The 13,220-nt window shown below is 37.5% G+C and overlaps 1 protein-coding gene across 5 annotated transcripts in view; it reads right to left on the bottom strand.

The window, feature by feature from the left end:
* Positions 1 to 13,220, bottom strand: part of ntm (neurotrimin) — a 452,008-nt gene that overhangs the window by 48,308 nt on the left and 390,480 nt on the right. For all 5 annotated transcript variants that reach the window (XM_044370237.1, XM_044370240.1, XM_044370239.1 and 2 more), the window contains one exon: positions 610 to 842. In XM_044370237.1, coding sequence (XP_044226172.1) covers positions 610 to 842 — 233 coding nt within the window. The remainder of the gene's footprint in view (positions 1 to 609; positions 843 to 13,220) is intronic.

Genomic DNA, 13,220 nt, shown 5'->3' with positions numbered 1-13,220 from the left:
TCGTTTGCATATCAAATTGGTAGCATTAAACTGCCCCATTATGCTACAGTATGTGTATACAGCACAGTGCACCTCACTGTTCACGGCATCTCTATGAGGACACTATCACAAGTCCCCACCATCATTTTAGGCAAAGGATCTTAACATCTGGTATTCCCCATTAACCTCATCTAACGTAGTGAATGAGGAACACTCTCTCCTCCCTCTCCTTGAGCAAGGCACTTAGCCCCTAATTGCTCCAGTGGAGCAATGAATGAGGAAATGAGATTCAAGAAAGAGAGCACACGTCTGTTTTTTTTCTCCCTGGTTTGTTCTGTTCACTTATGCCCTCATGTGCTATGCTAAGGAATAACACAGCCATCTATCATGTGTGTAGACCAGAACAAATATAAATAAACAAATCAAAATTATATAAAAAGGAGCATATATAGGCAATATGTAGTCTTTTACAATTTTAGATGAAACACCTACCAAAGAAATAGCACTTTTATAGGGAGTGACTCAGAAATGTACTCAAGCTTCTTTTAATTGCTATTATTATTTAGTAGTATATTGGTATGTAGCAGTAGTTTTACTAGTTTTTCATTATTATCTAGAGATCGTTTTTACCTTGGACGAGGATGTGCACCACGGTGGTTCTCGGTCGACTGCTTGTCTGGACTGCGCACACATACTGCCCCTCATCTGTCATGTCCACGTTTTCAATCTTGATGGTAAACTCCTCTTGATTAAGGGTCACCAAACTCACTCTGCGATCCACCGACCATTTGTCTTCTCCGGCATACAGTATACTTGACCGGTTTAGCCATGCTGTGTGTGTGACAACGTCCCCCTGTGCACACCTGTGAAGGAATAAAAAAATAGTGTTGAACATAGGGCTTTTACCAAAGTGGTCGGGTTGTTATTTTCAGATTATATAAACAACACATAGAACTTGTCAGGTTGACAAATCTGCAAAACTTATATCTGGTATTCTTACTTGAGGGAAATGTATGCAATCAAGCAAAGGAAATAATTAAAATGCCATGTTTGTCATACACAACAAACCCTCCTCTCCTTTACATAAGGACACTTCATTATTCATTGAACATTTGAAAATGTTTTTCTGTCTAGCTGAGCTGGACAATCATCCCACTGATTAGCAAACCTTCAACCAGAGAGGAGGAACTAATCAGTGAAACCAGCTGGTGTGGTGTTTGGGTGAGATGAAAATATGCAGACACTCTCCATTGCACATGGCTTTCACCGCTGCTGTAAAAGCTCACTGAAACTTAGAAAGGCTGAAACTGAACAGGGACAGAGAATAGGGCCTGGGTCAGCAGGTGTATTCTGAGTAAGCATACTCAACATAAAACAGATGTTAATTGGCTTGTTAAAATGACGTTTTTTAAATTTAAATTTATTGGAAATTTGTTAATTTTGAAAAGCAGTAATAAGGGTCATTATACAATAATGGCAGAATAATTGCAATTCCCAGTTGCCTTATTAAAAGGAGGACATTGAAATGTATACTCATACTCTGATTTACAGCATAGAAATGGAAATATTAATGGGATTTGAGCTATTAGCAATCATGTTAACAGCTTGCTTGGAATATTGACAATTTTTCAATAAGTTTGGTAACTAGACACATTGTACATATGCAAATGCAGCTCTTGAGCAGACATCAGGTTTCTTTTGTTAATCTGCCCACGCACTTGGTTCGTGACATTCAAAACTGATTGAGACAATGAGCCGAAACCACACTGCTGTGAGCCGTTGCAATTACAACAGATTGGTTTCACCAGTCACAAAATGTTGCTTTGATACAGGAGCTGGGTCACTGAACCTTAACCGTTTCCACCGAGCAACACATCTGCTGTATTTTCATGACAAATCTTTGGAACCCACTGAGAAAGTACTGCCAAAGCTGCAGGAAAAAAAAAGTATAACTTACAAGCCAATGGAAGCAGAAATTCATACTTTGTATAAAACTGCTTTTGACTGCCAAATGCCTGTTTATCATCTGGGTTTGTTTTAACTTTCAGTGGCCTAATTTTCCTGCCGATGTACACAAGAGTAGGGGATTTAAACATTAACGGTTTAAAATGGTGGCAATATAACAAGAGTGCAACACTTTGCAGCTAAAAGACTCTCAGCTCCATTTACGCTGTCACAGCTTTTGTTACAGCATCAGTCACTTCCACTTCAGTGGCAGCAGTAGGGTCAATGGCATCCTTGGGGCATTTGTGGTATTATGGTGGGGAAAGAAGACAAAAAACATTGGTGTGTGTGCGTGTGTGTTTGTGTGGAATCAATACACAGTAGAAATGGCTTTCAAACATAACAGATTGCAGTGTATATGAGATGGTGTGGTTATACGTTTACGATGACAAAGTGGATTCAAAGTAGGGTTTTCATTTATAACGGCTACAGTAAATTCATTTGGCTCATCTGTGAATATATTTCACAGTGCAGACACACTGCTATATATTAACCTTTATAAATAAAAAGGTAGAAGTCCCGTAACTATCCTCTAAAATGAAAGTAATTCCTCTGGTAGGCTTGAAAACAGTAATGGTTTGTAGAGAATTTATAGGTCACCTGAAGACTTACAAGGACACATGCTTGCATGAACATGGATGCTCACTCAAGTGTAAAAACTGAAGGCTGAACTCTTCTTGGAGGTGATCCAACACACAGCCTCTCCGGTGGGTGGCGTATCTACTGTACTTTGTAAGCCTCAATGTCCTTGCTAGACCATTACCTTGTGAGACATGTTCTCCCCTCTAGGTACACAGAAGGGGAAACTATTTTTGATTGTTAATGAAGCAACATGTCCTTTTTCCACACTGTTAAAGGACAAGAAAGGAAGAAAGGGGGTATATTCACTCATAAATACTTCAAATTGTTCTTTTTCAAACAAACAAAATGAAAAAAAAAAAAAAAAGTTTTGGTTGTTAATTTTGGGAAGCAGGTAGCGCCATTAATCACAGGGTTGTTGGTTCGATTCCCTACTCTGTCTTATCAAATATACTAAACCCCAGTTGCTCCTGATGGTTAGGCCACTGTCTTGTATGGTAGCTTGCTCCCATTGCATTGGTGTGTGAGTGTGTGTATGAATGGATGAAAGACTAAAGCACTTTGGATAAAAGCTCTATATGTATGTTGTCAATCTACCAAAAGACAGACATGGAAGTTGAAAACAAGAAATTTAAACTGTATTATTCATGCAGTACACAAACAATAAAATACCAATTCATACGTATGTTTTAATATGACAGTAGCTGAAACAAGAAAAGAAGTAGACACACTACAAGTATTTAAATCGATATGCAAAACAATTACTAAAACTAACAGATGGATGTCTGCGTGAACTGGTATCAGTAGCAGTATATGGGTTTGTAGAACTGAACAATCTCAGCAGTGCATAGTAATAGTAAGCCCCGAGGGGAAAACACAGAACTCAAGTTAGCTTTTAATATTTTTAAGTTGTAATGCTTTTTTATTACTAGCAGTGAGTTTGGTAATACATAAAAGCCAAGTAGGGACATGTGGCTATTTATCAAAGCAGTGCCAGTTCAGAGTAAGGATGCCACAGTGAGGAAATTTTCCCACCGGTTAATAAACTTGTGAAGACACTGGTGTTATTAGTTACCTTGGACATTTTACAAGGTATTTGTCAATGATGCTCAATATCTGTAGAGCGGTTACTTTGAACTTTAACATTAGCTCTTTAGATCTTCTCCTTACTTATGAGTTACTGACAGCAGGCTTCAGTGGGAGAGAGACACAGCGAGAGCAGGCTGAGCAGGCAGAGAGCGGGAGAGTTTCTGCTGAAAACGAGCACCGAAACCTGGGGAGACATGAGAGCAGCTGCTCACTAACGGTGTGTTTACAGCAGAGCGCAGGAGGGAGGACAGACCTCTCACTCTGCTACTCTCTGCTGTGACTCTGTTGCTGCTGCGGACGGTCACGGTGCAGATGTAACTGATTAATGTAGACACAGCTTATAAATTTCATCAAATCTTTCCCATTTATTATTTTTGTTCTGTTGTGTCTGCATCTCCTACTTGTGTGTCATTGGGGTTTGTGTGTGTGTGTGTGTTCAGCCTAGCTATGTAGGTGTGTGCATGCATTAGATGTGATACTAACATGATCTAATGATTGTATCTTGTTCTATGCCATATCAGTTCCATTCCATGTAAATCCTGCCGATATTTCAGATCACTAACCACAGTTTTTAATTAACGTACATTTAAAGAAATCAGGCGATTGTTAGAGTGCTGAGTTTGTTGCCAAGTTAGCTTGACAACTCTGCTGTATTTGTGGTGCTTCTATGTTAATTGTATATGTTTTCTTCTTTCTGTCAGGGTACCAGATATCCTGATGTTTTTACAGATGTTTTTCTTTGTTTCTGAATCAGTTTTGTAGCTGAGTTTAATTCATACCAGTCTAGCTATATAAGCTGAGTCTAGCTGGTGTGGTTGCTATGGTAATGTTATATAGTTGTAAGGTAATCAGACTTCAATGTGGATCAATATTGTGATTTTCTATGTTTAGAATTGTTACAGTAATGAGATATGGGTCTTGGTCTTGGTTACTGTTCTGCACTATGTGTCTAATTATAATCGATTATTCGATTATTTATATGACAGTAATATCAATATAGTAATGTCATGCTGCTATTCATAGTCATGCTTATTAGGTTTTTTTATTGATTTATGCTGCTATGTCTATATATGTCCATGAAATTGAACTTCATTGTATCTAATAGTTGTTATTTATTTTGTAACTGTAACTTGGCAAAAGAGAGAGAAAAAAACAAACTCTTTCCAACTGACAGAGAGGGGAGCCAAGCAGACAAACACAGACCACCAGCTGATGTTTTTGTTACTTTGTATATATTTTACCAGAATGCTACTCCAGACCTGAAACCCAGTGCTGCCTCCTGCCTCTTAATTGAAAGTGCCAAGAACAAAATGCAGAACATAATTTGCATAACCCCACCAGCTACACAGACACTTTCAGTTTATAACTGTAGTGTATTGATAACACACTTAGTATTTTACAAATGAGAGTTTTCTTATTTGATAAATGTTGGCACTGATACACAAAAGTGAACTAAATGGGTTTTATTCCTATAAAAAAAGAAGAAAAAGAAAAACAATGGTGGGCGGGTAAGTGGGAAAGTCATGTAACTGGTGCTCGAACACTGTCTAACACCAGTAACACCAACTACCATGCCAAGCCTAATGCAGACCTGGTATATGCTGAACTTGAAAAAGAATCAGTACAAACTATTTGTTTGTTCATTTTTTTTCCAGCAGTTATGCTTTTTTCATTATTTCCTTGATGAACATTTGACCAATTCATTGATGGTACCTGAAGTTACATTACTTCATGGTCATAGGTTTTGATGTACCATGTGGACATCCACAAATAAAGTAGTGAAATATCTTTCATTTATTACACAGATACTTTTTCATGATTTCATGTCTAGATACACTGTTTGAATAGGAAATGTACTCTCAATACTTTGCACTTAGATGAATAAAATCCCATGGTAGCTTAAACCAAAAAGCTTCCATGGAGAGTCCTTGCCTCAACTCCCTGAACATTTTCAAAAATAGAGGTAGAGGAAGAAGTCCATTCTCATACGGAAAAGTACATTTTTCACAGAAGCATCAGTGCAGACATATACTGTAATGAGCCCCAGAAGAGCACCTCCTGATCTACAATAAAGGAACAAAATAGTTCTAGATACCTTATTATACATATTTGTACAAATTCAAAAAATTAAAGAGACACTCCTTTTACACACCGTGACACAGACTCAACACAGAAAGCCTGCATTACAGATTGGAGGTGTGGAGATCTAATGAAAGATGATAGCTAGATATCAGGTTGGATTATGGGAATTGTAGGATGGAGCTTGACTTATACTAGGGACTAAAAGTCAGAATACATTTTACCATTCTGTTTTCAAATATGTAACTTGTGATTCCTCCAACTTTATGGAAGCACAAAACTAAATTAAATACTTTGAAGTCAACAGCACGAATTGCAGTTTTCAAGGGTGGGAAGCTGGTGAGGGATCATGATTGGTCTGTCTACATCTTTCACAGGCCAAGTAACAGTATACACTCTTCTCATTCTGGTCACTAATGTATAAAAGGTGGGGATGCAAAAATGGTCTTGCGTGTAAGGCTACCTTAATGTAGTTGCTTATGTACCTCCAAAACATATAGGCTAACATATAAAAAAAATTAGGTGTGAAGGAGATGTATTGTGAGGGTACCGTAAGGCTGTGAGCAGGCTAACAAAAACCTCACCGAAAATTCATATTCAACATATGAACATGCCATTGAAGTTGTTGTTGTTAATGTTTTTGACGGCTGTCTAAATCCCTACATTCACAATTCCGGTGTCACCATATCTGAACAATAATCTTTCTGCCTGAGTTTGTTGAGTCAATCAATCCCTTGACGCTGCTCTTTAAATGTCATTGCAACTCTATCATTCTGTCTTTCAGACCTACTATTGCACAACTCGTCTTCTCCCCATCACCACCACGTTCATGTTCAGGGAGACTCAACAGAAAGAACTGCTGGCTTTACTCCACCACCACCACCAGCATCTATACTCTGGTAGTATTCGGTCCTGTCTCCTCCCTTCATATGGGCCTACGCTTTATGAAGATGCTTCACATTGATGGAGTCTAATTGCGAAAATCATTCTATGTTATCAATACATTTTCACACTTCACAATTCCTGTTGATCTCTCCTTATTGTCCTTATTGAAATGGTGATGGGCTATGTCAGGTTCCTTCTCATGGTCTGAAGATATGAAATAGCTGAAACAGAGAACATCCTGAAAATGCTATGACAAACTAACATATAAGCTGAGCTTTGTTATTTTGGTGTTCACATTACAATCCCTGGCAGTTTCTTTCTCAGATTTATTATTATCTTTATAGTTTTTTTTTTTTTACTACTTACAGCCTGTCCTCTACCTCCCCCAATGTTTGTTTTAAATAGTCTTAGTTTTTAAGGAAGGAGGTAAGTGCTGAGTTTAACCATGGTAACAGTACAAAATACAAAAGAATTGTCACATATTTTTTATCCTTTTAAAAATACATTAAATGCTTGAAAAGATCTTTAAAAAATACAAAAGTGTGGGGTGGTTTACTGTGTTCTGAAGTCACCGTGCATCACTATTGAGCACTGAGACAGATAGACTTCTGATGTGGGCTACAGTGCAACAGAAAGCAGGACTAAATTTTTGCATGATATGTAACAAAATATGATGACATGAATTTTAAAGAACTCAGTAATCCTCTGTTTACTTATCAGTCTTCAGGTCAGGGCTATATCCTGTGCCTCCTGTGGAAACACAGCTTTCAGTGGTTTTCGTTTAATTTGCGAGGGTCAGTGGCACAGTTGAAGGTATCCTGGCGCAGTATTTACACTGCCCTCCGATATCCAATTCATGAGAAACTCTGTGCAGTCATGTTGTGTGAGTGGGAGTACTGCCTCTTTGAGTGCGATGAAAGAGTAGAAAAATAAGTCGTAAGATATGAGATTACAGTTGCTGGTCTTTAGATACTTATTTAATGCACTCCAGAGGAAAGAGTGAGTAAAAGTTTGTTGAGTATCACAGTTCATACTGCATTAGCAAAGTTTCTCACTGTACATGTGTACAAATTCTCATTCAAATGTCTGCATGAATGCCAATACTATTTTTTTTTTTTTAACAGTATACCTAAATCACCTGGTGTTACATCCTTGACACCAGATATTTTATATTCAAGTCAAAATGCTCAGAGGCTAATTGGAATGATCCTCTTTAATATATATTTTTAGACACTTATTGAAAAGAAAATCTGGTTTGACTTAGGATGTTATTGTAATAAAAACTATATGCCTCACCAGCTAAATCCGCCTAGATAGCAACAAGAAGAGAAAATGTAGGGATAAATATTTTACATACCATATATTCTCTCCTTATCGCTTCTGCACAGATGGCAAACAAAATTTAATCCAAATAAATTGTCAATCCTCTCAAAACCATGAAAGGAGGAAGGGAAGGGGAGACATGAGATGGTGAGGTGAAACTGTGACCGTAAGCAAACAGCTTCTCCACTTGCCTCGTGTGCTTTCTGACAGTAACGTGTGGATCATTAAAAATACATGACACTTGTTGCTCCACAATTAGATGTCGCCAGTAGACTCTGTTTACACTCTGGATCAATTGCGTCAATGTTTAATGCTGTGTCATCAGTAGCTTTGCTTGGAAGAATACAGCCCTCGTGTCTTTCAACATGCTGTAACTTAAGAGATTAACTGAAGATATTTGTAAAAGTCTGCTTTTTAAACAGTGCAACAAAAGAAAAAGAAAAACTGTTCTCCATAATTCCTATTTAATGCATTTCTTAATGGGCTTTAGGCTTGGCTCAGTGACTGGAAACTGTAGCTGTGTTTTCAAGAGGTTCATAATCTGAAAGTTAATTACAATGTAAGTATATTCAGTGTTAAACTAATCAGATTGTTGTATGAATAAAGGCTTGTGAACAAATGTAACATGGGCTCACAATTGGTTATTTTCTTGGGCAGAGTTTTGTTAACCTGCCATCCCAGTCTCCCTAGGTTTAGGCTGATTTAATGTGATGATTATTAAGTATAGATGTGTTTTTCTTTCACTCAGAACACAGGGAGCCACCATCACCTCATTCATCTTTGATGATTTTATTCTGCTACATTTTCCAAAGATGACAGGTGGCCATCAGACGTCATCATCCATCTGCTCATACACAAAGACACTTGTGTTGTGGAGTCTTTCCCTGTAGTTGATCCCTATAAAGTTTGAATAAACCCATTTCAAATATGCTTAGTTTGAACTCGCTCTATGGTGCTATACAGATCAGGCCTGCAAACTCAAGTGGGATGACAACTGTGAATGCTGATTTCTGATCATTTTTCAGTCTGAGCAGTGCTTTGGCTTGTACTTAGATTTAAAGTGCTCATTGTTGTTGTTTATTCATGTCCCTCTTTCTTGTCACTTTTTCCGACTACTTCTCTCCTGCTCCTTGTTGCACTTGAGCATCACTGCCAGTGGAACTCTCTTTCTCTCTCTTATCCTTTGAACACCCACTGACTGCATTATGTCATTTAACAATGTCTGGAGCACACACTGGCTACACCGTGCAGAACTAGTAGTCTTTGTACTGTAGTGCTCATCTGGGCACTGAATGTGATAAAGTTGCTGTACTTCTGAAGAGTTGACATGCATCAGGACTGCTGACGTGTGAAATTGTACTCAAAAAACAATGGCCATGGGTGTTTTGATGCATATGACACACTATGGAAAGCTGCAATGTCTTGAGAAACGTCCCATTGAGAATGAATAGGGGCAAATTTTACTTCGAGTCACACAGCGTTCAGGTGTACATCAGCTAAGTTATCTCACTTTGACAAGGAAACATTACTGTACATCAGTTTAACAGCAACACTTACAGTAGCAGCACTGAAAACAGAAAGGCTTACCTCAAGTTGCGCTACTACCTGATTATCTGAAAGTGTTGTCAACTGCCTCAACTACAGGTTTGTGTATGATTTTCACTTTACATCGACATAGCTGTAACTACATGCAGTGCACCATTGGAAAAATGTGTAGCGTTTGGGAAAAAACAAACAGGTTAGATACAATGAAATTAAACTTTGGTGCCTGACGGTAACAAAATAGATCATGTAGGTCAAGAAGCTCTAATTGCTGATAAATGATCTTACAACTTTAACGCACACGAAAATGTCTGTTTAGTCAGAAAACCGTTTCTCTACTCGTCATACACTGTATTTCTTTTATTCATTTCACTGAACTCACCAAAATATGCTAAATGTTATATTTCTCTGTTTTTTTTAAAGAAACAATTACAAAAAGCTGGTGAACCACATCATGGTCATGTCTGTAAATAAACCTAAACCTAAACACATGATCACTGGTCTTGGATAGAGCATAAACATTCTATTATATGGGTAAAAAAAAAATCCAACACTACAGACTAATTAGCACTGTCAAGTTCATAATTATATACTATAACAGTTCATCAGCACAGTTTTGCTCTCTTTCATTGTCAGAGATTTCTATAGAAAACTATAGACCATTTCAGACACACCCCCCGGTACATAAATGTGATGGCCACTAACATGCTGGTCTCACGTCTGAATAACTGTCAGTTTTATGTAAAAGTCACAACAACAATCTTAACAATGAACACATTTGAATTGATTGCTATCAGATTAACAAAGGCAACAGCTGCACAAGGTTTAAATTAAAGGCACGTGTTCATCTAATTAAGAACACTCAATTATCATCACATTTGCAGAAAGACAAGAAAATGACTTTTATAAACCACAAACAATGGGCCCTTTTTAAGTTGTTAAGCAGAACTGAATACAATCACAATAACAATCAGACCAATCATCTTCTCATATTTTAAACTTTCATTCATGCCAATTATGAAAATCTAAATAAGAATTGCCGTGAATTGCTGTGAGCCCCAACCTAACATCTTGCTGTTTTCTGCATGTGTACTGTCAGATACAATTAAACAGGCAGCAGAATTCTGTATCTAAGAAACAGTGACATTGATGAGAAAATGTACTGGGGGGATTCACTGTGACCAGAGAGGACAAGCATCTCTCACACTGATGATGGTCATTAGCTAAGGCTCAAAAAAATAAGAAAAAAAGGTTTAAAATCCATCACCCTTCTCCCCTAAAATAGTGACTTTTTATATATAACACTGTGCTCTTTCAAGCAAAAGGCAGCACAGGCACTGTGGATTATCCATAAATGTCCTGTCATGATTAAAGAAATATTAATATAAAAGCCATCACTTGTATAATGCCAATATTATGTATTCCTGAAAAGGGTTAATTTAGGTGCTCTACTCAGGTCTCTCAGCACATGAAGTAGAGTAGTTAGCATGATAGTGTATTGGCATTGGCTTGAGATTGGAGCACAGGGACCTTCCATTGACATCATATAGTTTGCACACAGCTTTTTAGCGTCTTGCTGACTGATATCATGCATATGAGTATAAACCATGAACTTTGTTTATAGCCATGTCCAGAAATTCAACACCACCACCACAAATGTAAACGGTAAATGGACTGTACTTGTATAGCGCCTTTCTAGTCTTGCGACCACTCAAAGTGCTTTTACACTACGAATCACATTCACCCATTCACACACATTCATATGCTGAATGGGTACAGGGGCTACCATGCAAGGTCCCAACTTGCCCATCAGAGGAAACTAACCATTCACACACATTCATACACTGATGGCACAGCCATCAGGAGCAATTGGGGGTTAAGTGTCTTGCCCAAGGACACATCGGCATGTGGACTGGAGGAGCCGGGAATCGAACCGCAGATCTTCCGATTAGAAGATGACCCGCTCTACCTCCTGAGCCACAGCCGTATGCATAAAATATTTTGTTGACAAATAAAATATTATTTATTTGTTGATTAGTACCAATAACTCAATTAGTACTTAACCAGGTACTTTGAAACCCAATTTAAACATACATATATGCCTATTTCGAAAACTTTATAGATATTATATGACAGAAGCAGTTCTCAATCCCAGCCACTGTGTCTGAGAGTCCTGCAGGTTTCATTCAGTCCATCTAATCAGGAAGAGTTTTATAGCCTGACTATGAGGGCAATGAAATTAACCCCGTGGTAGGTTAGAGACGTGGTCGTACTCTGGAAGTGAGGAACAGGACTGAGATCAACAGCTGAACAACACATCAAGGTTACTGTTTGCAACTTGAGCCAAAGCTTCGGTGCTTGGTGTCATAAAAATGTCAAATGCCTCATAGTCTGTTTCCATATCAGAACGTGTTTTGGATATAAAGTGTTGAAGAATGAAATGTGATGGGATGATATCTGCTTTTGTTTATCGTCTGTTTTGTAAATCAACCTCATCCAGGACACAATGTATGTAAGCAGATAAAGTAGAGACTTAAATATAAGAAAGAATCCTCGCTAAATTATTGTGGCAGCAGCTAGTAAGGATTTATCTCTTTTTTTATGCAACAGAAACCTCAGTCACAATATCTTGTAGTGCAATTAGAATAAATGAGGAATACAGGTGTGTTAAGTGTTGCAATGATGTTGAAGAATGCAAAGTTTGGTCAGATTTTCAACAGTATTTTGGTGTAATTTTCTAGCATATGTTTTTTTTTTGTTGTTTTTTTTTTTCCAGACGAGCAACTGCAATTACTCTGCCCTTAATATTTTTATAAATGTGAAAGGTGAAAATTTGATCTGAATACTACACTGAATACAGAAAGAAAATGATAATAAGTGACCTCCACTATCTTTTTTCAGACTGGGTATTGTGCACAAAATTAATTAAAAAGTTACTCATCACCAATGTGTATCTGTGTGAATCTCAAAACACATAAACAATAAAAAAAGCACAAATAAAATTGTGCTAAAATTCATCTATCATGCAGACACTGACCAACCCACAACTGTTCTTCTCATTGCTTAAGTTCCACATGATGAGTGCAAGTGAATCCTGCAGCCTTAAAACCTTGAATCAAGCTTCATAAATTATCATTACTACAGAACTTTGAATTTTTCTGACCAGTGTACTATAATCCCTGAATAACATCATTACCTCCTTAATAAAAATCTACTTGTGACAGAAAATCCTTTGTTTAAGCAATTCCTCATGTCTTTCCTCATGAAAGGAACATGTCAGTGAAGAGCTGGTCTAAAATTGAGACCAAATTAAACTCAAGTCCTACATTAATGAAATAAGAAATCAACCTATTAACAGTTACCTCTCAAGTGAATGACAACATGGCTTGTGTAGCCCCTAGTGAACAAATTAAAATCATTGCAAAATAACAGACATATAAACATGTAAACCAACAGCCACCACTTTGCCAGATTAATGACTTTTTTTGTTGTGAAAAGATAACATATTGTATTGTTCATAGGCAACAGAATTAGTAAAACTGTTCTGACCCCAAGTCACTAATTTTACAAACTAATAAGTACAAATATTAGAACACAGACGTGAGACTAACATTTATATCAGAAATGAATACAGTGCTGGTATTCTGCTTGTGGTTATAGCAGGAAATAACCTGCTTCATGTTTGTCTTTGTCTTTTACAACTATGATATCTGTGAAAGCTGTAAGTGTATGTCCCTGTG

This window comes from Thunnus albacares, chromosome 13 (assembly GCF_914725855.1).
Source record: "Thunnus albacares chromosome 13, fThuAlb1.1, whole genome shotgun sequence".
In the NCBI taxonomy this organism is placed as follows: Eukaryota; Metazoa; Chordata; class Actinopteri; order Scombriformes; family Scombridae; genus Thunnus; species Thunnus albacares.
The sequence above is the reverse complement of the archived record's forward strand: the minus strand, read 5'-3'. Positions and strand labels throughout refer to the sequence as shown.